General features: G+C 49.0%; 2 protein-coding genes across 3 annotated transcripts in view; one reads left to right on the plus strand and one right to left on the minus strand.

Annotated features, from left to right (window-relative positions):
- The window catches only part of LOC126517848 (rho GTPase-activating protein 45-like), a 251022-nt gene that overhangs the window by 103441 nt on the left and 123096 nt on the right, over window positions 1-24485 (plus strand). The window lies entirely within an intron of this gene.
- LOC129381547 (putative nuclease HARBI1) lies at window positions 16602-22805 on the minus strand. 2 transcript variants are annotated; one of them, XM_055064502.2, is made up of 5 exons: window positions 22234-22805; window positions 21345-21764; window positions 18734-18791; window positions 18248-18297; window positions 16602-18184 (listed from the first exon to the last, which is right to left on the minus strand). In XM_055064502.2, exons 1-5 carry the CDS (start codon window positions 22599-22601, stop codon window positions 18163-18165), a joined length of 918 nt encoding a protein of 305 aa, XP_054920477.1. In that variant the 5' UTR covers window positions 22602-22805; the 3' UTR covers window positions 16602-18162. The 2 variants fall into 2 exon arrangements, 1 of the variants encoding a protein (XP_054920477.1); XR_008609718.2 differs by lacking the exon at window positions 16602-18184 and adding an exon at window positions 20301-20539 and having other exon boundaries at window positions 18265-18297.

Below are 24485 nucleotides of genomic sequence, written 5' to 3' on the forward strand. Positions count from 1 at the left end.
AATGCGAAATTTGAGCGCAGCTCTGCACGTGTTTTCATTTCGCGATATATTGGCGTACGCGGACAATCTCTCTCGTGTGGTACGTTGCAAACGGAGCGAAGTGTGGCGCGACTGCCTCGCCAATCGGGAGATCGCGAGAGGCGAGGCAAATCGCGCGTAGCCGCGATTCACAGTAGCCACCGCAGGCGGACGTCCGCTCATGCAGCGCTTTGTTTCCATATGTGGTATCGGTTGACGCGCTCGTCGCATGCCTTATCGATGGCGTCATCAGGGAACAGACGACGCGCGCTACTCTGGCGATCGTCGTCGCATAACATGTCTTGCGCGGCAGTACGATTTTCTTTTCACGCTTTCGCCATACCTTCCTTCTTCGCTTTACGCCTCATGGTTCCGCTGCACCCTCCTCCTCGCGCTTTCCTCGTCGAGCTTTCTTCGCTATCACCATCTTTCATCACTCTCTGCTTTCCGCCTTCGCTCTTTCATCTTTCGCTGTGCTCGTTCGCTCGGTTACACCGAGGGACGCCGACGCTCAACGCAGGAACGGGCGCCTGAGAGCTGCGCTCCAATATGTTATGCGTTACGTTAAAAGACAGGAAGAGAGCGGTGTGGATCAGAGGCAAACGGGAGCTAAGGTAATTTTAGTGGACGTTACAAGTTAAGAAAGGAGATGATGGGCAGGTCACGTAATGCGTAGGGCAGATAACCGGGGGGCCATTAGAGTTACAGAATGGGTGCCGTTGGAAGGGGAGGTACAATCGAGGACGATGAAGAACTGGGTGGGGCGGTGAACTGGGTGGGCGGTGAAATCGGAATTGAGCATATTTGCAGGCACAAGTTGGAACCAGCTAGCGCTAGACATGGGCAAGAATTTGTCGCGAAGGATTGATGAACTCCTTTTGCGTAAAAAACTACACATTACGTAACATGCTATTCAAAATTTGCGAGTTTTTTCATTGTTGAAATTGTGTAAAGGAATTATGAAAGTATTGTCGTGAATACGTGAGTGATTTATCATTATACACATGTGTACAAATGTTTTGAAACTATTTCCAAGCTTTTCTTGAGCCGCGCTCAAAAGTTTACAGTTGATTTAACTGCTGAGACGGCTTGAGAAGCGAAATTGAGCATCAGCGCGTATCTAAATAGCTTAAAGTGCCTTCTTTCGCTGCAATAACCAGGGCACACTCGTCCCATAGTAATACTCCAGTTATAAAATTTCTGCCTGTCAGTCTAGGCTGCATGGTTGATGTTCTGTCCACGCAGTATAATTGGAAAAGAGAGGAATAGTACCGTTTGTGACAGAGTCTGACCAGGAGAAATGTTGAATTAAACATTAAAAGAAATATGCAGGTCCGACGCACATAGTGCAATCTTTGCGAAGCGTTCGTGAAGCGGTTCCTTAATTGCTATACAAATAAACGCGATGCGTACAATTGTCTTAATGTCGTCTAGCTATGCAACGGGCAATCGCCCGCTGACTTTATGTTCATGGACCGTATTGGCCGTATCTTTAATGCGCTGTCACGTAGTGCACCGCTCACGAGCTACGCGGAAAATGCCAACCGCAGTTCACGGGTACGCACGCCGAGTAGTCGATGCGGTGACGTCACGAGGTAAAAATGGTGAGGACAGGTGTTCGTATACGACGCGAGAGACGGTGGAGCGAGGTTGACCACGTGGCGCTCACGTGGCGTCGCGTGCACGTGGTCTCGATGTTACGTGTTATACGCGATGCTCGCGCCTACTGGGCAAGAGCCCAGCAGCCACGGTCAGGAAAGTCTGGGAGCGTGTGCTCAGAAAGCCTCGCTTTAAAAATTCAGTAACAGCTGTACTTAACACCCCATACCCCGGACACCGTCGGCCTTCTCATTCGTCATGGGAGGCTTTCGAACTATTGCGAGTCAAAGAAGTTTTGAAGCAATGGGCGCTATTGCTTAATGGAAAAGTTGGCTAATGGCATTGGGAAACGTGGTTGTAGGCGCTAAGGAAGACGAAAACACAAACACGAGCTGCACAGGCCCGGGCGCTGCGCATCAGCTTGATGTACTGTCACAATGATAGCATTCACGAAAGACACACGCTCACGTCGAGATTCGAGAGTATACACCTGTCACGTCTTGCAAATCGGTTATCGCGCGCGTGCGGCACGCTTCCTCCCGGTCAAATAAGCGATTTCTTTACTCGCGATACGGAGGAGAAGGTGCGCTAATGCAGTTGTCCGATTCTCGCAAGCAGAACGCCTCGTACATCAACCTCCTCTTTTCATCCGTATGTGGCCTGATCCGAAGTTCGACAGCACACGCGTGCTCGGAGGCTTCGGGAGTGTTCTTCGAGTGACTGGGCTCAAAACATTCGCGGATGTTGAAAGGACAGGCTGAGACCCTTTCCCTCAGCTTCCCGACGATCGGGACGCCGTAAGGCGCCGTATGAAGTTGTTTCTACGTGACGTGTGCTGGTTCCGTGAGTTTCATGGATGACACGCGGCTGGTGTCTAGGAAAGGAGACAGTGCAAAGGGTTACTGCGCGTATTCTCCTGCTTGGTTTAAGCGGGTGATATTTCTTTGTGCAGCGATAACACAGTTAGCATGTGTGTTGTGTGTGTCCTGCGTAAGAATAAGGGAAGCTGAAGGTTGGGAAAGGAAGGGTGTTGAGCACCCTCGTTTCCGAGGGCCAGGTGGGCTCAAGCCCCTGCCCCGCTTCGGGAGTCCATGGTTGTACTCGGTATATGTGAGGCTGAAAAGGCGGATTGATACACAAGGCTGGTTTCCGACCGAAGGCGGACGTGAACCTTGGCCTCGCGGAGGTCGCTTGGCCTCGTAGAGTCATACACTTTTCTGCCGCACTAAACGCGACCGTGCTGGGACTACGGAGCGATAGCTCGCACGTCGACGTCGCGAGTTCGAATCCAACTGGCACAGAAACGATTCCTCATCCCTGCCGTAGACTGTGGGCGAGCCCCTCCTTCCTCGCCTCGGCGAAGCGAAGGATGCGGAGGACCGCGAGACGGCCGCTATACGGCGAGTGCCCGAAGGGAGAGGCGTGTCGACCTTGCCACGGCGGCCGGCGTTCGCCACCTGTGGCGGCGTCGCTGTCGTCTTTTGGCGGCCCGTGCTCCTCCGGCAGAGGGTCCCACGTGGATCGATGGCCGCGGCCACCGAAATATCCCTTGCCCCCTCCCTCCGCGCGCACATCCCGACGCTGCCGGTGGCAGCGCTGGCGCGCGGATCGAAGCGCCGGCGGGCCATCGCCGCAGGTGAGCGCGCTCACACACTCGCGCACGGTGCTCGTCGTCGTTCGCCCGGCGCGCGCAGGTGTGGCAGCGAACGTGGTGCGTGCCGCCGGGGTGGCTGGCAACCGGGCGCGGCAGAAGCAATCCGTGTGCGCCACAGACACACACACACCGTCCCCGCTCCGCCGACCTGTGCCGAACGGCGGCGAGAGTCGTGCCTGCTGCCGCCGAGTGAGTGGTCGGTGGCCCGCGCGTCGTTGTCCCCGGCGGTCGGAGTCGCCGCGTGGTTTCGTTTCCGTTCCGGCGGCGGAGGGCGGCGTGCGACGTCGTCCTCGACCGCGCTTTCGCCGAAGATGGCGGGTGCCCGCTCCGTGGGCCGCTCCGGGGCGCGGGCGCCTACCTGTTGATTCGGGCGTCCCTCGCCCACCCGAAAACTCTTCGCGTCGTCCGCCGCCCGCCCACTCCGACCATGAGCGGAGGAGGCGGCGGGGGGCGTCGCGCCGCCAAGAGCGGCGGCGGTTCGGCCGTCGAGCCGCGAGGCGCGGGCGGCCGACGCGCCAGCCTGCCCTATCGCAACGTGGTGGACTTGGCCAAGGCGCTCTGCAAGACGTGTCGCCAGAGGAGGGCCAGCTACGCGGCCGGAGTGGTCATCGCGCTGCCCGGCATCATCCAGGTAGGAGGACCGCCTCTCTCTTTCCTTCTCCCTCCGGGACTTCGTGCGCGTTCTCTCTCTCTCTCGCGCGCGCGAGCCGATTTAGTAGCGGCTCATCGCAGCGCGTCGTTTTTTTTTTTTTTAACCCTTTTGCCGCGCACGGCTATGTTCCGTGCAGCTGCCGCTATGCGCTTCGCTCCACTTCGATCGTCCTCGCCTGGCGTGCGTGGCGGCCTGACGTGCTCCTCCCGGTTAGAGATTTTTTTTGTGTGTGCGTGCTATGCGACATTACGTGGTCGGAAGCGGGTAGGGTGGTCGTTGCAGAATTTGTCACACTGCTTCCGGCTGCGCGTCATCGCTAGACGCTGGAAGTGTCGTCTCGCGTCAAGTGTCAGAGCTCCACCCGACGTCAGTTTCTGCGCGGGCCGTATATAGGAGGGAGCGATGCGTCGCTCTTTTCGTAATGCGTGCAAGTTTCCACATCGCATAATTACGGCACAATGCCGTAAGCGTTCTGAAATGGACGCGCACAGGAAACGGTGATGTGTACGTACGCGTTGCATCGAGACACATGCCCGTCGCCGTATTTGCACGAAGGAACCTTTTTTACGAGCACTGTGTCACAGGAGCGGGCAGAACGCTGCGCTCGATGCGAAAGCTGTCACGTTTGTGTGGTTTCACTCGCACGGTGAGCGGGCGTGTGACATGCGCGTTTGTGTCGTTGCTTTCCTGTCGGATCAGCGTGTCGTCAGGGGCACCGTTATCTGCTCACCTTGTAGCGAATGAACACCGCCGCGTGCCGTGACAGCTTGGTTTCTCAATGTTCGCGTTTCCTCTGTCCTTACGTGCGTGCGGAAATTTACGATACCCTATCGATAGCGTTATTCGTAGTTTTTTCTTGAATAGAACAATAATTAGAAGTGGTTAACGCATGTGTAGATAGGTCATAGTCTTTTTCTGAACAAATTAACACGTAGCCATGAATAAAAATGCCGCACTTTTTCATGCCTTCCGAAACGTTCTCCAGTGTCGTCGCATTCTAATCACTCTATTAAATGATCATGAAAACTGGGAGCGTTTTAAGTTTTCGTAAAGAATGAAGGTCTGCCTGCTTTTTCTTGGACAAAACGCACGCTGCCTCGTATTTGTTCGAGATCTAACTTTAATGACCGCGCACCAAGTTTTCTAGATAGGCGGCGACGTCACGCTAAGACGCCGGCTGCTCATAAGTTTCGTATGGCGAACGCTCAGCTCCATCGTTACCAATGTGAAAACATTAGCAGCGTAATGAGATGCTCGCGCACCATGAATCGTGATGTTATTCGTCAGCGCATGCGTGTAGCGCATCAAAACCCTCCTTCGATGGCGTCCGAAACGAGCTTGCGCATGTCTTTTCTTTTTTTTTTAGCTAGCGCGCCTCGACCATGAGCAAAGGAGAAGGAACACCGGGCGTCCCGGTTTTTGCGTTCTTCTGCTTGATGCGATGCGCTAATGGTTTAACATGAATTCAATGGAGGCGACTTCACCCGTTTATGCGACTTTCCGGATGTTGCATTAAAGAAGTATGCTGAAAGATTTTTTTGAGGTTCTTACCACGTGCTTCTCACTTGTAAAAACATAAACGATACGTAACCATCCGGAAGTTTGGGACAAGTAAGATGGTATTTTTGTTCGATACTTAAGTTGTCATGGACTAAGCAATTAAATTAGGAGGGGGCATTTCGCCACGCAGCCGGCCTTGGCTGGCCGACTTTCCCTGAAGCCTCTTTTTTCACTTTTTCCCTGCGATGTCTGCCCGAAACGTAATCTCTGAGACCCAGCGTACTGGCGGAAAATGTTTGGTTCCCGGTAGCTTTCATTCTACGCGGGTCTTGATAGGCTACTCAGCCTTGGCTCTACCGGCAGAGCGGTATCACTAAAACCTACCGCGTGCTCAGACGTGACGATCACGTGTTGGGCCGGCATGTTTCGCTTCAATCATGTTTGCGCGATGCTCCCCCACTTGTTCGTTCCTTCCTCCACGAAAGTATAGGGCTTGAAAGACCGGAGTTCTCATCGTCGACATTATCCTGGCGCCATGACGCACGAGCGAAGCGTGGTGACGTCGTTTATTCTGGCTGCGCTAATTTCTGACAGCCGCAGAGAGCGGAGGAACGCGGAGCAAGTCATGACGTCACAGAACAAACCATGACGTCGCGACTTATGCCCATGGTTTAGATGTCCGCCACTGTGTGAAACTGTTAACGCAGTTTTTCCTCTTTATTATATTTCCTTCACCTCCTCCAGATCTCTAAAGCAGAAAGTAGTTCTAGGAACAAGCAGTAATATGAATTATTTGGGGCACATTGACGTCTGCCTATATTTGTTTTTCTACTGTTTAGAGGGTTAGCACCTTCATGTTATACAAGAAATGACATGTCGAATGTTTAACACCGGTGCTCCTTTAAGGTCACATTTGTTGGGCAACACCTTTCCTACTTGGCCCTTCTCTCCTCTCCTTACTCCCATTTCGCACCGCCACTGGGCATTTACCAGAATACTAAACGTTCCGTTTAGGCGTATACGGAACGCTTAGAAAAAAAAAAATGATGCGATGCGCTATTGCCACATTCGCGTAAACGCTACTGTTGTTTTCGATCGAGCAGCATCGCAGCCTTTCCCTATGACGTCACAGTCGAAGTGGCAAGAGAGAGAGAGAAAGAAAACATTTATTCGGACCATCGAGGTGGTTGCTCTCGAGCGTTCGTTATTCCTAAACGTTGTTTATTCAGCTGGTTCGGTTCGTTGGTGCTCACCGCAGTCTTTTTCGTGATCGCATTAGGAAAAGGATCGAGCTGTGATGTCCATCTATGAAATGCGCGCGAGCCACCGAGCAGATTGAGCGCGTGATGTTATACGAGGGACGTTCCAAAAATAAGTTCTTGTTTTTTTTAAAGGCAAGATGCTAGGCCAGGTGAAACAAACAATCGCCATAAAAATCCACGCCCGTTGCTGGTTCAACGACGGAAGAAGCGTGAGCGGAGGAGGAATGACGCACGCCCAGAGCGCCGAAGAAGAGAGCCAGTAGCAGCATACCGGCGTGCCCGAAGTTATTCGAGTACAAATCACGATGACAGACAGACGCGTGCTGACAACGTGGCCGCCTGTGCAAGCGCGTGCTGTTTATCCGGTATGAATGGGCACATGTTACCTGCACCGAAAGCCGCACTCTCGAGACGTCACTTCCACGTGCTGAGGTGGAGCTGACTGTGCGACCATTCCTTGCATCGCAGGGCACCGAGTTGTACCAGAGTGGTTCCTTCAAACCGATTGCACGCTACGACAACTGTGTCGATGTCGGTGGCGACTATGTGGGGAAACAGCGCAAGGTGTATAATTTATGATGCCGCGGTATGGTATGAAGAACTTTATTTAGGTCCTGAGGGATCAGTATGGGACTGATTCGGGCCGCTCCCACGTCGAGACAGAGACGCCGTGCCCCACTGCCGTCACGCGGGCCCTCTGGACAGCCCTGAGTTGGTGCTCCACTGCGCAGCATCCGCTGCCACCACTGTTCACCTCGAGAACCATCACCGGCCAACGCCAAGCAGCGCCAAATCACGTGTTCTAAATCGAGCGAACCCCCACACTTAGTACAATATACTGAAACCCGGCAGTCCGGATTAAATTTATTCACGACGACCGGGTTAGGGTACGTTCTTCTCTGCAGAAGCCTTAATGTAACCGTAAAACTGGTACAGCGCAACATACGAAGGAAGAATCAAGCCCAGCCTGTTGCGCTGTACCAGTTTTAGAATGCAATACCAACTCGCCCAATCCTCAACCTCAATGTAACCGCCTGTGGCCTATTTAATTTATAATGTGGCAGGGGGAATGCCCTGCGCCCTAAGTAATAGTGCTTGCTGATCTCGTTGTCGTGGTTTCTTTTTTTTTTTTTTTGGTAACGAAGTTTCTGTGTGAAAATAAATGACGAAACTTACTTTCGGAACGTCCCTCGTATGAGCACTCCACGTCCTGGAAGCGAGAGTTGCCGCATTCTGATTACAGCGATTGCTAAAGTTATAGAGTCGTGAGATTGGACGATGACGAAACATGGCCGGTCGGCGGCCTGCAGGAATTAAACAGGTTACCGTTCGTGATCAGTACGGCCGAGCGAGACGTTATGTTAAAGAGGCACCAAAGAGAACAATTAACGTGGGCTGTTTTAGTAAGTTGCACTTCTACAATACCAGAAGAAGGAAAAAAAGAAGGGGGGTGGGGGTGGAGGACACTAATCCTAAGAGCCGGCTTTGCAATTAACCTACAAAAGACGCAAAAAAAAAAAAAGCTAGAATGGGGTGGCGACGCCGCTTTGATATTTCTGCACCAGCTTGCCCTTGTGTCGTTAATACCGACGCCGTCTTCTCGAGCATAGTTATATGCTTATCGGCTAAAAAAAAAAAAAAGACTCGATTACATTACAAAGGAACCAAGGGTCAGACTGGGCGAGTTTCGAGAACTCCGAACTGCGCCACAGCAGCCCAAATACGAAAAAAGTATACTAATGTAGGGCCTCAATGTCACGTGACACTGACGTACCAGTGCCGAAGCTTCGGCGCGAGGTTTCTAGACAATCCGAGTTTGAGCTTCATTTTTTTCTTCTGGTAATCAGCGTATCACCGCCATATCAAGGACTGCAGAGTATTTTTTTTTAATTGATGCTCTTGTAGTCTAAAACGATTCGGCATTTCTCAATATTGCCCTTTTAATTAGAAAGACAAGGGATATCGGCCACTTTCTTTCACGTTCTCGCGCTACGTGTAAAGTGTACGAGTTAGCGCACGCGACGCATGCATGATTGAATGAATGAATGAATGAATCTGTATTCGACTATATACAGCGTGCTCTCGCTTGTCGGCGTCTGCACTAAGGTCGAATGCCCGGCACCAGCTGCTGTTATTTCGCGCAATTCGCAACGCGCGACACGGCGTTAATGAGCGAGCAGAGGTGCCTTGCTTTTCCGGCCGGATCGTGCAGTCGTATGACGCTATAGATCGGCACGACTGAACGAGCACGACAGAGATGAAAGCTCGGAGAAGGTCACGCTCGTGCGAGTTGCGATGACGCTGTGATGGCGTGCCCGTTCCCTTTAAGGTGGGCTTACCTGTACGTCCCGGGCGGCCGGGTCAATACCGTCTCCGTCAATACCACAGTTCCTTTTTTTTTTTTTTTTTTTTCGGACGACTCTTTCAGCTCGGTCGTCACTTGAACCGGTGTTCGCTAGAACGAGGAGGAAAAGAAATCCAGGGTTTTTTCACCTGCCAACGCCACGTTACGATTAATTAGCCACGCCCCATAAAGGGTTGGGAGGAAGGGGGCGGCGACGGGTCGTCGGATTAATTTTGACCGCCTGGAGTTCTTGAATGAGCGCCTAACAGACGGCACACGTTTTTTTCATTCCGTCCCCTTTGAAATGTGGCCGCCGTGGTTGGAATCGAGCCCTTAACCGACCCGGAGCTCAGAAGCGCAGGACCATAGCCACTAAGCTATACTGCGGCGTAGGGGAGCAGGAGGATCGAGAAGGAAATGAAAGGGCTGCCAACCAAACTCGCGGACAACTTTCTGTGGCAATGAAGTGAAAGCTCTACGGAGGCGGAGCTGCTGCACGTGTGTTATGGCGCCAAGTAGTCCGCCAGCGTTTGACAGTACTTCTGCTTACTCGGAACAGACGCTGAATAGGCGCAGCTTCTACGTGCGACGGTTTCGCGTTTGCCCAGACGCGGAAGGGAAAAGCCTCAAAATAAGTAAACGTTTACATCCAGTGGTGTGTTCTGTCTTATTTAACTGTTGATAATAACGTGTTTACGTTTTCACTTCCCCAGCTTAAGGTAACGCGGACGAAAACACGGGACTCTTTTCAGAAGCGCTCTCACTTGTGCGTGCTTTACCTCCGTAGCTTTCCCTTCATTGCCACACAAAGTTGTACGCGAGTATGGAATATCGTCTGGTCGGTCCTTTCTATTAGTTTTCTGTCATCCTTCGGGAAGCCAACTCCTAACAAAAGCAGGCGTTGCAGTATCTGTATAAAACGGGCCTGCTTGCTTATATTTCACTTCATTACAACGTTATGCCACGTGGCAACCCAATCGAAAAGACAGAAAAGGAAAAAAAAAAGCGATGCCTCACGTCAGTGAAGTCCGGGCGACGACGATTGAGTTGCAGCGGGTAGATTATGTCGTGCAGTCTGGTCCGCTTTGTATGCGTGCGATATTCCTCTGCTGTGCCAGGTGGCGAAGTCGCCTCCGAGCGCCAACCCAGAGAGTGGAATTGGGAGCGCGGTGGTTTTTCTTCGCGCGACGCTCGAAAGGCCCTGTCTGCGTAATCATTCCCACTGATCCCCCAATGACCAGATAACCGCATGGAAAGCAATTTCGCGGCCTTTTTTCATCTACGTGTCGATGAATCTCCACGATTTCGCGAGTCGACTCGTATTTAGTGCCGTCTCGGAGAAAGGACTGCATACACATTGCGCGGCAGGCTTTTAGTCGCAGAACATGGCCCAGTTACTAGGACTCGCCGCCGCTTCTTTTACGTTAGAGCTATCGAGGCAACGGCAAGTTTCGCGTAAGAGGAGCATTGTGTACACGTGGGCCTGGTACTCCTCCTAAGGATATACTTTACGTCTCAGAGTAGCGCTCTGAAAAGGATTGACCCCTCTTCTCACATGTTGTTCGTGACAAACAAGAAATAAAAAACAAAAAAATTGTTATACTTGTCAATGTCTTTGCACTGGCTTTACAACGTTATAAAAGCAGACACAAGCCATAGAAGTTTCGCCACTTATACCCGGATGGCATCGCCAGTACACAGATGTTACAGTAGGGCGAAATACACCCTTTTTATCCACGAAGCGACTGTAAACATCCGGTAGAGGGCCACGGTTAGAATTGTGGGCCGACCTACCACGGCGGATAAACCGCGATTCCACAAATTTTCTCGGGGCCTATCGCCGCTTCTGTGCCAACGTTTTTCCATTATTATCTGAAAAAGAATGTATTCATTATTAGTCACATTCTTAGGCGAAAATGTGCGTTATGTGATATTACGTGTTCGCTCTGTTGGACCGTTTGTGTCGTACTGACGATGCCACCCGCACAGGTAGCAGAACATCTGCTTTTCTTTTTTTCATTCTTTTTTAGAAAGTTGTTGAGTCAAGCCAGTACAATGGCGTTGACAAGTATGAGTTCCCGTGGCTTTGGGAACATAATACAGCGAAGCGGTCAGTCTCTAGTTGGTCGGGATTTCTTGCGGCGCGTCCTCACGAAAAAAAAAAAAAACCCTCCCAAAACTTCAGCGATAAAAATTAAAACCTCCAGTGATTGAAGCGAAAAGTGAATGCATTCTTTGGTATCATGCATACAACATACAGCATAGCATTCGTTTCAATAAAGAGCAACCACAAGACAAGCATCCAAACATTATTGATAATAAGGCGCTCCTGATAACAATGCGAAGCACGTAGCGCTCCCCCGCAAATACGTTTCGCGCTAAAGATTACTGTTGCGCAAGCTTCCGCGGCGACGGCAGCTTGCGATGTGGGGCGTGACGTCACTAGCCTTTCATATATAAAGGAACCAGCCTAGCAACTGATTTCATTGTTGTTGCACCACCGCTATGAGTTGAAAACGAGCAATAAGGACTCCGTAAGAGCAGCACGAATGCGAGGAGCGGAAAAGGAAAAATATACGGCAATACAACCAGCGGCGGCGTGCTGCCAAAGTTACCATTACTATCATTACTCTAAATTACCGTTATTACCATTACTCTAAAGAAGTACAGCATTGCATACACCCTCTAAACAGTTGTACTGGTGGCTTTCAACAGCTTCGCTGGACATCCATTTCTGCAGGGCCGGGATGCATGGCGAGCCATCTTTTTAAAAGCTTTGCTCCGACAAATTATTGGCCATTATATCCGCATTCAGAAGTATATATTTCATGCGCGGTTTATGTCTTGAAGTCGCCTTAAATAATAATGAAGGGCATCTACTCTCAAACAGAAGCTTTCCCTCAGCCCACAATGCAGTTACAAGTTTATGTGGACAAGTACGATAGTTGTCAGAAGGATTGATGTTAAAGCAAACGAGTTCATGACAAAGCGTTAGAACCCTTTTCTTAGAGTGACACTCTGGAGCGCGTCAAAACACAGAAGAGAAAAAAAGAAGGCGTCATACAATGGGAAGCATGCATTTCACACTAAAGCCTATAATAAAGTGAGCGCAAGATAGCAAAAATGCATAAGCGGTACCGTTCGCACGTTATACTGCACACAATTTACATGTGTAAAGTTGTAAATGGAACGTGCATGGTGCGGCTGTGATTATCTGAATATTTGGTAAGGATAGAAATTGAAAGCGATAAGAAGCATCGATGGGTCCAATTTCGAGTCGACTCGATGCGGTAGCTTAGCGGTCGCGCTGCTGAGCTCGAGGTCCCAGGTTCGGTCCCAGCCGCGGCGGCTGTGATCGTGAACTCGTTTCCTTAGATAAGGTGCCTGTAAATATAACGCATCGTGGTTTCGGCACGCAAGGCTCCAGTTTTGAATTCATGAAATAATTCATTGGGACGGTCCTACCGAACAGAAATGGCAAAAAGAAATGTGAAACAGGCGTAAAGAAAAATGTGAAATGGCAAGAAACAAAACGAAAATGTCTATACAGAGATTGAAGAGTACAGACCAGAGATCACAGTTGTCTCTGCGCAGTCGCTTATACATGACGGTAGCATCGCGGTGTTATAGCCCTTGACCTTTCCCCCTGCGCGACGAAGCCTGTCGCGATGGTGACAGAGCCTGCAAATACCAGGCGAGGAGGATGCATAGTGCGGGCAAGAGCTTGTACTACAGCTTTTTGGCTCACCCTCTTCCACGATGTCAGATTCACTAAGCCGTTCGTGCGACGCAGCTTTCCAGAAGAACGGGCGGCGACAGGAGATTATCCGCGATTATAGGCTCCCCCCCTGCCCCCCCCCCTTCCTCCCCAACTTTCTTTACCTCTCTTCGCGAAGGCGCCTCTTGCGCATTCAATCGGCTGTCGAAGCGTGCGCTGACAACGTGCGAAATATGAAATTAAAGAAAAAAAAGAGTCAGGGAGGGGGGGGGGGGGGGGGCGTTCACAACGTGCAAAATATGAAAAAAAAAAAATTGGAGCCAATTCACCCTGTGAAGGTGGATCGCCAGCAAAGTTGCAGTGTCATGCTCCCAATGACGCCCCCAATCCATGGTGTTGAACGTGGTACGGACAGCAAAGCCAAACGACGGCACCAAGCAAAACTCGTTTGTCGGTAATTTGCCATCGAGCATACTTCATAGTTAATTAGCTTAATGAAACTTGGCAGGACTAGAAGTTTATCCTAGCAGACAAAACATGCGGTTTTCCATTCCCCCCCCCCCCTTAGAAGCCCATATATTGACAGCCAGACGACAATTCCACAACATTTACCACTTCACTGTGAACTACCTAATTAGGCAAAGTAAATGAAATTCGGCGTATTGATAGAGTCGTCTTAGCGGCCAGTTGTCATTTAATTTATGGAGTAGTTTTGATAAAGCAAGAGTGACGATAGGTACACACACACATTCTCGTATCACCTTTGTTATTGAATGCGTAAGCATTTCTATGCTTACCCAACGAGAAATTTGTCGTCCACGTAAGATGCTGAATGGCTCATACCCCTGTAAGCAAGCAAAAAAAAGTATATTTACCTGAAAGTCTGCTGATCGTGAACATGGTGCCTATTAAAAACTAAGATGTACTGAAAATGCATATACAAGTGATGAGACGCTTAAGCTTTTGCATAGAATGAAGCGACTATGCGTCAAATTCTGGAGGTGACTTTTTGCACACGCAGATTTGTTGGCAGACACTAAAGATTCACGGAACTCTAGCCATAAACAGCTTCGCTGTGAATAAAAAAGTGCCATCATGTAGTCATTCTACAAGAAAAAGCTGCTGAGAAAAGGGAGCTCGTTTCTAGTTAGAATTCACTCTCGGGCATTGGTAATGCCGTCCCATCAACGTTAAGGCTCTGCTTGCCTCCCTCCGCTTCTTCGCCCTTATTTTTTCATTTGAGAGGGAGGGAGGTAATCTTGCATATATATATATATACTATTGATACCCGAGTTAGGTCATGCTCTATTCGACCGCTATTTAAAAAAAAAAACATATTCTGGCGTTCAAAGTGCCAAAACTACGGCGTCATTATAAGGCATGCTGTGGTGGCAGGCTCCGGATTAAATTTGACCACTACAGCGGTTCTTTAACGTGCACCTAACGTATTAAGTTCACGGGTGATTTTCCACTTCGCCCCTACCGAAATGCGGCCGTCGCGGTTGGGATCGAACCCGCGACCTCGTACTCATCCGCTCAACCCCATAGCCACTGGGCTACCGAGACCGGCGCTATCTCGCTCCCCCTCCCCCTTCCTTTTTGTCTTTTGTTCTTAGTTCTTATTTTGTTTCTTTTGGTCTTTCCCCTAGCTACATTTCCTCGCAATTTATTTTTGATGATTCAGATATCCGGTCCTCCTGTGGCAGATTTTGCCGCTATCTCATCATTTAGTAAGCAACAGGAAGACACTGTAGGATGCGTCGAGAAGAAAGAAAAAAAGGTGTATTGTGCTTCATGAATTCATTTATTCGTTGTGGACTTAGTTCCGCGCTGAACCAATTTCGTTGCCAACGTCCAAGTCTATGGCGGACGTACTAGAAACATTATTATTTTTTTAATTTATGTACTTTACTTATTCGAACGTTGAAGGAATTCTAGGGAAGGTCGAGAAGCAAAATTATAATGTTTCCCTCCTTACGGAGCTTGCTCTGCGTATTTCTGTTGAACAGCAAGCGATTTAGCGAAGCAGGGACGAATGAAATGACTAAGAGAAAGCGATATCGGACAGGGGGGAATCATACAATACGCCCATTGCAGCATGCTAATACATTTCTTCCTGAATTAAATTGAACTGTGAAACTGCAGCATCCCGTCTGAAAGCAGCGCGCGCAGCTACAAAGAAACCCGTAAAAATATGGAGGGTGCTTAAGCTTCGCCTTTTAAGAGTGGAGCGCGATAGCATTCAAATATCCCTGACTGCTTCCTCACGCTTCCCTGCAAGTGCAGCTTACGTAACCGCAATGTTTACCGGGAAACGCAGGCGGCGAACGCTGCGCACGAAGACGAGCTTTCTGGTAGAAGCGAGGCCTCTTGCGTGACCGCTTGCACAAACGCGAGCCTCTAAGTGTAGACTTAAATCCGAATCTCGTCTTATCCTAACCTAAACTAAGACTGGACTTCCAGGCCGCAGTAGTGCGCTTGCAGGAACCGACAAGAATGAATTACAGTCCAGACTTAATGAAGACGGTAGGTACTTTTAGTACCTAGGCGCTAAGTTTTGCCCCCGACAGGGAATGAGATGGGGAACGGGCCGAACTCGGTCGCGATTGACAGCAAAAGAAAAAGGCGGTATTCTTGCTCAAATGAAAACTGTTTATTATCTGCAGAGCGTCGGCGTGAAGCGTGTTGCTGCCTTCCTCGGCCGCGTCTCTCGCTCGTCTCCCCATGCCGTCTCTCTGGTTCGGCTGGCCTCCGGCTCTTCTCTCTCGCCTCGCTCGAACCCCCGTGTCTACTCGTGGGTTTCTTCTTACAGTCCCAGGAACCATGAAGATTCTTTCCTCGTGTTTACTCAAGGGTCTCTTGCGGGGAGCAAAGTACCATGCGGGGCGTCTCGTGATCTAGGGGATTGCGGCGGTGGAGCATGCTGCCTGACAGGTCGGCGTGAAATGCGTAACGGCTAAGTTATGAGCGTGCGCGCCGCTCACACGATGTCCATATCGCTTGGAACTGACGAATGAATAGGTGGCCGTCGCCTGATGTAAACATACGGCAAGACAACGCGGTTTCCGTAAACGCTTTGCCGCGAGCGAAACCAGAAGCATGGACAGCGAACCTGCAACTAAGCGTATTAGGAGTCAACACTGGACGGAAGATGAGAAATTGGATTTGATTCACCTGATAGGCGAGCGAAAAGCCCCATTGTTTAGTAAATTTAATTCCGCGGTGACAAGAAAGAAGCGCGAGCTTGCATGGGCAGCTGTAACTGAAGTTCTCAATTCGAGACACAGGATCCGCCGAAATGTACAAGAGTGCAAAAAACAATGGCAAAACCTGAAACAGCAGTTGAAGACAGCGCTGCAGCGAGTGCGCCAGCACGAGCGTCAAACTGGTGAGTAATGAGTTTACGAACTCTTTTTCGTTGGAGTAAAACAGTCGTGCGTTCGGAAGGTTATCAGTGTTGTAAATATTGAACATCTCAGAACTATGGACGGTGATCGTGAACAGAGGCAATGTGATTTTTTTTGTATGTGTTTAGCTACAGTAGAACACTCTCCCAACAATTTTTGTAGGAAACTATGCTCCCAACTACGTAGAACTAGGGGTGCGATCTTGTGGCGATGCAATCCTACCAGCGAGAAACATGGTTCCTATCGCTGCGTGTTACCTTTATTTAGCTTTGCTCTTACATATTCAGATGCTTGATTTGCATGCGGATAGGCAGCAATATATACATACGGCACTTGCTTGTACTCCATTTCAGCGCTCTGTAAGCACACGTATAGCAGCTTCTTGTGTACTCGCACAGTGCTGCTGCTCATATGAAAGAGTGCATACACAATAAAGACACCTTTGCATTACACAGAAAAGGAAACATTTATTTTGCACAGAAGCAAGAGCGTCAAGCAATCAGTGCGGAACACGTCATTTAGAAGAAAGATTAAATATTGCTAATAAAACACAATGGCTGCACAAACAACATGCGACATCTTATAATTCCGTGATAAATAGCAACATTTGCAATTTTGATGCGGCAGGCACAAGAACATACAGATAAAACATGGTACACTGTGCATACTGATCACACACAATCATCAATTGACTTTGCCTGACACCGCTACAGCTGCATACAAAGTAATGAATTGTTGCAAAAGGTGCGTTAATGTGCGTGCTCTAACTAAATCCCACTAGTATTTCGTGAGGCAAACACATCTTATAGTCACTATGCACAGCGTTTTCTTGTGCGCACAGGGGTGATGAATGTCTGGAATGTTTGCAGGTGCCGGTCGAAATGACCATGACATACCTGCCCTGCTGGAAGCCGTCAGAGATGTCATCGGGCCTGAAAATCCCATGCTTGTGGGCTTATCAGGCGGCATAGACGTGAGCGAGTGAGTACTGAGCAGCAACGGACATGGTGCTTCCTTCATAAGCCCTGTTGCGCATGAAATTCCAGCAATCAATATAGCAGTCTTCATGATTATCTTGCAAATACACTATGTAACGTCTTCTATATGACATCTTACAAAACTCCAGGAGGCAGATTTACAAGCACACTCTGTGTAAAGTGGGCAGGCCACTGCTTGTGTTGTTGGTCCAAACAAGTTGTGATCCTGCCACTCATATTGCCACGCCCAGTAGAGGTGGTGTCATCCTGATGACAATGATGCTAGCAGATCCCTATAAAAAAATCGTATTAAATTATATGTGCCCCATATACATTAACACGTGTCACCTATACATTATCATGAGCCATGCATAGAACCATATCTGCTGCGTATAGAACTAAATGTGCCTGGTATCCATTCTTCAAGCTTTAATTGTAGATTTATATGTACCTTGTATGTGCTTGTGTGTTGCCATCTATGGCCCCAAGGAGATGACATTCAATCAACAGGCCCAAATAATATCATTCACCATTGTTACAAGCAACTCACGTTTATACAAAGTTAAAAAAAAAGTGCAGCAAGTGTTGGTAGACACGACCACTAAAATACCACGTCCTATCTGCACAGGGACATCTCAGGCGAGCAGCAACCACTGCCATGCGATGCAGCTGTACCTGGGCCATCTGGACAACAAGCCATAAACAGTGACTCAACAGAGTACTACACAGATTTTACAGAATATGTTCCTCATGATGTTCCTGATGCTGTCGACGAGAGCGCATTTTATGCTGACGAAGTACCTGGTGACACACTCGGCCCTGTTCCCACTGCTGTTGATGTGCCAGGGAGCCCACTTTCCTTAGACAGCATACACTCAGATAGAGAGTGCAGCCAGACAGCCACGGCAGCAGGTGATGAGGCTGTTTCCATTCACAGCAGTCATCAGCAACAAGACCTAAACGAGCCTGTTCCTATCAGCCAGAGCACTCAGCGGCAGCACCACCACACAGTCAGCAGCACACGGCAGCCATCAGCAGCAGCAACACGGCAGCCTGTTGCCACACCGCGTTCTACTGCACGCCTATCAAAGCCAATGCAGCAGGCCATGCACTTACAGGAGGTGATCCAGCTTAATCGGCAGAACGTTGAGCTGGAGGCAGCAGCCCTGCAGGAGCAGAAAAGGGCAGCTGAGACCGTACAAGCAACCACACAGACTGCAGAAGAGGCGGTGACTAAGATATCACATGCAGCCGAACGTTTCATTAATTTCACTGATGCAGCTGTCTCAACAATTGAAAAATTTGGCTGCCTGGCTGATGCCCTTATTGCCTGGACACATGTCCAAACGGAACGTGCTAAAATAGATTTACAGATTGCCAAGCAGCGCCAGAGCTCGCAAAATTTGCAATGAATGAAAAACAGGGCAATAGATACTAAGCTAAGCAGCTTTGAGGTGTTAAGGTGCACATTTTGTTTGTTCTTGATATTGAGATACGCCTTCTGTAATCTCATTACATAAGTTTGCTGCACATTTCGAGCAGAGTGTGTGGCATGCTATTGACTGTCAGTGAATGTTTGATATAAGAGTACAACAGAATTACCTGCAATGGGAACAGCAGCTTGGTTGGTTCAGCAGGAGGCAGCCATGAAACATACTTCCTTTAAAAGAAAACACATGCGGAGTGAGCTGGTGGAATCGCGTGCATGAATATTAACATATATAATGACACTCCTGGCATGAAAGAAATTATTTTACTACCAGATACAGATAATGATGCATTGCGACAATGAAAGGTGCTCATTAAAGTGCATGCTGTTTTTTTCATTGCTGCCATTTTGTCTAGCTTGCCAGTATATGCGTTATAGCGCATTGATCGCATTACCCTGTGCATACAGTTCTCTTATGTATAGGTGCAATTTTTAATTACTAGATTTTACAGACACAGACAACTAGACATCGACCACTTAAACGAGCTATGCCAAAGTACAAATTGTTCCTAGTTTCTCAGGAATGTGATATGTCTTGTGCTAAGCATTCTCTTGTGGTAGTGCATGTTCAACGTGCAATATGTTTCTGCTCTTGCACCAATGCCACGGTTAACTGTTGTTTTGCTCATTTGTGCCAGTGTGCGTTCATGAAATTGAAACATTTATGCCCCATTTCTGCGTTATGTTACAAAGAATACTTAAATGCACAGATGACTGATTTGCAGGCTTGTAGAATAAAGTCAATTCTGCTTACTGATATTATTGGAGACTTCCCGTTTATGCGTAACATGCTTTCAGTTATATTAAATTTTATTACGTGCACATACATATATCTAACGTAATTTTTGTACAATACCCCAAGACCATTAGTTATGTTCCTGTATTGTTTGATTTCTTAAGTCATATTTGTAGAGCGTGAAACATATTCTTTGTCAGATTGTAACCGTATGCACCTTTGAATCTCACGAAGTGTATTTGTGTTGAGGTAGGTTGTAATTACCGTAAGAGGGCTAAGGAATTGTGAGGCGTTCCCAATCCTTTAGCTTTACGTCGCCTGCAAAAAAGCTTTGCCAAGTTGTGATACAGAATTTCGGGGTGACCTAGGGATGTCTTTACTATAACATTTTTTTATAGGTGTGAAAAAAAAGCATAGCATGCAGCAAAGTGCACAGGGAACCTAGGTTTCCTTTTGCAAATGTGGATTTTCTGCGGTACTGTGTATTCTGGACGTTTTCATTTACTTATTACTCACATAATTCCTATCATGCTAGCCATGCCTCTGTGTTGTTAATAATTGTAATACCGATAAGCTTGATTTTCGGCACTGTAATGTTTTTGAAGGTCATGTGGACTGTGCAATCATTTGTTCACTTTTACATCAACCCACTTCTCTGCTGCCATTGTACTGTCATGCTCCTAATGGAGTAAACCGTCAAGACAATAAATTATATGGGAAGACTTTCCAGTGCATTGTATGTGCTGCAACTGGACTGCACCTGTTGGGACTCGGGAATATGTGCTTCCTGATTATTCGTAGCTGCAAGGATAACAGGACTGCACATGATTTAATAATGCCGTTTAGCCGAGATGGTAGTGCTGTCTGATTGGCGAGATATGTTTATCTTAACATTTTTACCACTCATTTTCCATCAGGGTACCAATGCCTGCAGTTGTACTCACAGTGAGAGAAATGCTGCTGTACCAGGGCACGGCGAATGGCATTGCCATCCTCCATTCCAGAGTTTGGCACAGCCCCAACCTCTGGAGGCAGCTGGCATGCTTCGTCACTGCGGCATGCATAGTGTTTTGCCACATTGTGCAGCACACAGCATGCAACAATTATGGCTGGGCACCGGTCTGGAGCCATGCGCAGCTCGGCGTGCAGGCAGTGAAATCGCCGCTTCAGCTGCCCTATGGACCTGTAAGAGTAGTTTACGGCAACGTTGTTGTAATTATCTGTCAAGCAGGTAAAGATATAGCAAGCGATATTTTAGCTTGTTTATATCAGGGCAGCAAATGAGGCCAGTATGAGAGAACACGTGGCTAATTGGCCAAGCTCGAGCAGATACACTGCAGATAGCACAGACAGGATGAAACAGGTGAAAAACCATGCCAACAGTGCTCACTCGCTTGTGTTTACATGTCTCATTCTTTGTAGCTTGCCCGGAGTCAGCACGAGTACAACGCTGGTATGAAAATGTACAGAAAGGAGGCGAAACCCAGCTTCAGTGGCGACTGCACATTTTTCAATGGCAATGAAAATATTCACACATGCAAAAAGCCTATGTGAATGCTCTGGGCTATAAGCTTACGCTGTACATAATTCATATGCATTTTATTATGTGAATGAGCAAATTACTGAAGAAAAACTTCATAAAATGGGGCACGACTGCAAAGCATCAATTTCAATTTGGCTACTACTATTTCACACTGACTCAATGATTAACATCAACCACTGAACATAAATAGGGATAACACAACTTCAGATATAACTGCAGTACTTCGGCAAATAAACAGTGTAAATGGCGTTTTCTGCAGGCATTCTTTTCCAGTCAATCTTGTAAATGCACTCATACTATTGCGTGGTAATGACATGAAAATATAATCAGAGAATGGTTAGCAGTGTCTAGTTGCGTGTTTCATTCCACTTCTGCTAGTTGTGCACTGGGAGAAGCAAAATTTACAGGTGAAACATTCTCATATGCTGAATTCACGCTGACGTACCTTTCGACCACTGCCCTTGTTGTGCCATGCGCTGCATTATAGCGCCTCTTCCCTGGAGTGTCTGGTGTCCGGAAAGGGGTCATCAGCCATGGCCTACATGGGTATCCACTATCCCCCAACAAAAGGCCCGTGTGCACGCCCCTGTCGAAGCGTTTGGCGAGGCTGCTATTGGCGAGCATCCGCGCGTCGTGCGTTCCACCTGGCCATTTTGCGACGACGTCAAGTATCCGGCAGTTGGCGTCGACGACGAGCTGAACGTTGATGGAATGGTAGAAATGCCGGTTGACATACGCCTCCTCGTTCTCCTCGGGTGCCTGGATCCTTACGTGCGTGCCGTCTATTGCACCCACCACGCAGGGGAAGCCGCCCAGACCGTAGAAGTTGGTCTGCACCTCAGCCAGCTCGTTCGGTGAGGGCCAGCTGGTAAATAGAGGAGCACAAATAACTTTTATTGCATTGCGATGCCATGCGAGATTACACTCGTACACGAGCACACATCCGAGCCTTCCTACAAGTAGTACTGTACATACGGATCTAGCGCACAGCCCCGCAGGTGGAAAGTAAGCGTTTGCCAGGATCACGACGAACTGCGTAGTAGCTGTGAAAAACGTGATTTTCTCAACCGCGTCTCGCGATCGCTACGTTTACAATTGTACGCAGACGCGTAATAATTTTTTGTTAAATCGTTTTCTTGCATTGTACGCTGCTTGATTTCTTGCAGACACACTCGACAAAGCGCTTTTTCCGCACTTTAATGTGCCACGCTTGCGAAAGCTCCTGCCTGACAAGGACGCACGGAGGCAGTCGCTACATATGGTGCGGTACTAAGAGCGGGGGATATGCGCAACAGGAAACTAGGAAAATCGCGAAGAGATAAAGCGAGGCTCACCGTATCCAAGTTGAGCAGTGGCGGACGAGAGCAAGAGCAACTCGCCGTACGGTGCGGCTGGCCGTCGATTCGTGCACGTTGATAGTATCGCCGGCCGTGATCAAAAAACCACCGGTAGCGAAAAACTTCAGCGCGAGCACCACTTGTTGCTCAACGCTCAAAGCGTGGCTCCGACGAGTGGGATGCTGAAGATCGTCACGCAGGAGCTCGGCGAGGTAGGCGATGCCAGCGCGACCAAACCGGAAACGCCTCTGAAGCTCGTCTTCGTCGAAAACTTCGAAGATGTTCGTGCGATCCCGGAACACACGTTCGCGGCGCATCAGGAGCTCGGCAATCAGCTGGAGTCGAGCCAGCCGCACGGCAGCCATCTTGGTACAGCGCGATAAAGATTGGAATCAGCCTGCACATGGGCAGACTACGTCTGAAACTTAGTTCCCAATCTTGTCCTAATCTAGCGGGCTGGCTTACGGTATCGTGCAAGCGACTTAATGCCTAGGGAAGATTAAGACTCCATTAAGACTGAAGTCGCTCTGTAGACGGGAATAAGACTGAGCTAAAGAGCTTTGTGCAAGCGGGCCTTCTGTTATTTCGTTTTAGCCTGAGAAGATTTAACGGCGTTTTGTTTCGTGCCATTCGTTTGTGGGCTGTCGTTCTCAAAATTCCGAGCAATAACTTCGGCGAGAGTGTAGGACAAGGCACGAGCAACTTTGGCGATAGAATGGTGCGGCAATGTAACCCGCATGTGCCGCAAGCCGTGTAGCAAGGCGTGGCATACGCGTGTACCTAAATATGTGCGGGAATTTTCGCTCACGGGAACGCCGGACGCCGACGCCGTATTTTCCGCGACACGGGGCCCTTAATATTCAGTGTTGTCATACTACTCGGGGTCCCTGCACTTCGAGTTGTCGGTTCGTTTGGGCCCGCTCTGCGATTCGCTAGCCTTCTGGTTAGTCCGTAAACACCGTTCCGGAAAGGCTTTGCTCCCGGTCAGGTTATCCATGGCGCTATAAGGCGAATTTTTCTTCAGCTGCGAAGCTTTCTTAGCGGAGAAACCCGGAGTTGTCGTTCCTTCTTTCTTTTCTTTTTTTCTTTTTGCAGACGACGAATTTCCCTTTCGTGAATCATCCTCCACCTTGCGGGCTTTCGCAGAACTCATTCTCGAAGGAAGCCCACACTGCGGCCGCGTCAACGCGAACGCCTTTGCGTAAGGGAAAATTCCTCGTGGCTGGGGAATCGAACGGCAGCTATTCCGGTGGCTTCCTTGAGTAACCGGAAAGTTAGGAGATGACAGGACGCTCTGGTGAATTTATCGACAGCGGTTGAAAAATGGAATGGGATGTACGACTGACCGACTAGGCTCATTAGTAATCCATTACGTTTAGTATATAGACCAGCGCTCGTTAAAAGAAGGAGCAGGTACAGTCGAAGCGACTCGCATATACACGAAGCACTGGAAATCCATGTCGCTTCCTTCGTCCTCGTCCTTTTGGAATGCGTGCTATTCCGCTGAAAGGATACGGTGGAACACTTTAAAAAAACGGGGTTTTTTTCTTTTCTTTTTTTTTTGCGAGAAGGCTGGAGGGCTTTCTTCGAGCCTGTTTGAGAAGAAGCTAAGGATCACTGGACGATCGATGGAGCGAAATATGATAGGCGTACCTTTAAGAGACAGGAAGACAGCGGTGGCGTATTAGCGAGATCGAACGGTGATAGGCTGATGTTCTCGTTGACAGTAAGAGGGAGAAATGGAGCTGGGCGAGCCAAGTAATGCGTACAGCATGTATCCAGTGGCCCATTGGAGTTAGAGCTGGGGCCAAGAGAAGGGACCCGTATAGTCGGGTACGCGCCAGAGGGCAGTGTCGGTGAAATCGGGAACGTTGCAGTTATGAAAGGCAGAGCGCCAGCCATCGCAAGACAGGGAGGAGGAGGAGGGGGGGGGGGGCAGTCGGAGTTCGCTAGGAGAGAGAGAGAGAGAGAGAGAGAGAGAGAGAGAGAAAGAAAGGCTTTCCTTCTGCTGTGGACAGGACGATTGGATGACGACGGTTTCGACGCGTCCTCGCACTCGTTCGTGCCGCGCCGCATGTACGTACGCCTGGCTAAGGAGCACATTATAGCTACGTGCAGAAGACGACGTCGACGCAAGAGGTCGCGAGTGTCGCCAAGGTTAATCTGTTGTTGTCCGCCGCGTACGATTTATACGTACTCGCCGCAGCAGCGGAGTGTAGTTTCGTTACTTGCGACTGTATATACTCTCG

The sequence above is a fragment of the Dermacentor andersoni genome, chromosome 11 (assembly GCF_023375885.2).
Source record: "Dermacentor andersoni chromosome 11, qqDerAnde1_hic_scaffold, whole genome shotgun sequence".
NCBI lineage: Eukaryota > Metazoa > Arthropoda > Arachnida > Ixodida > Ixodidae > Dermacentor > Dermacentor andersoni.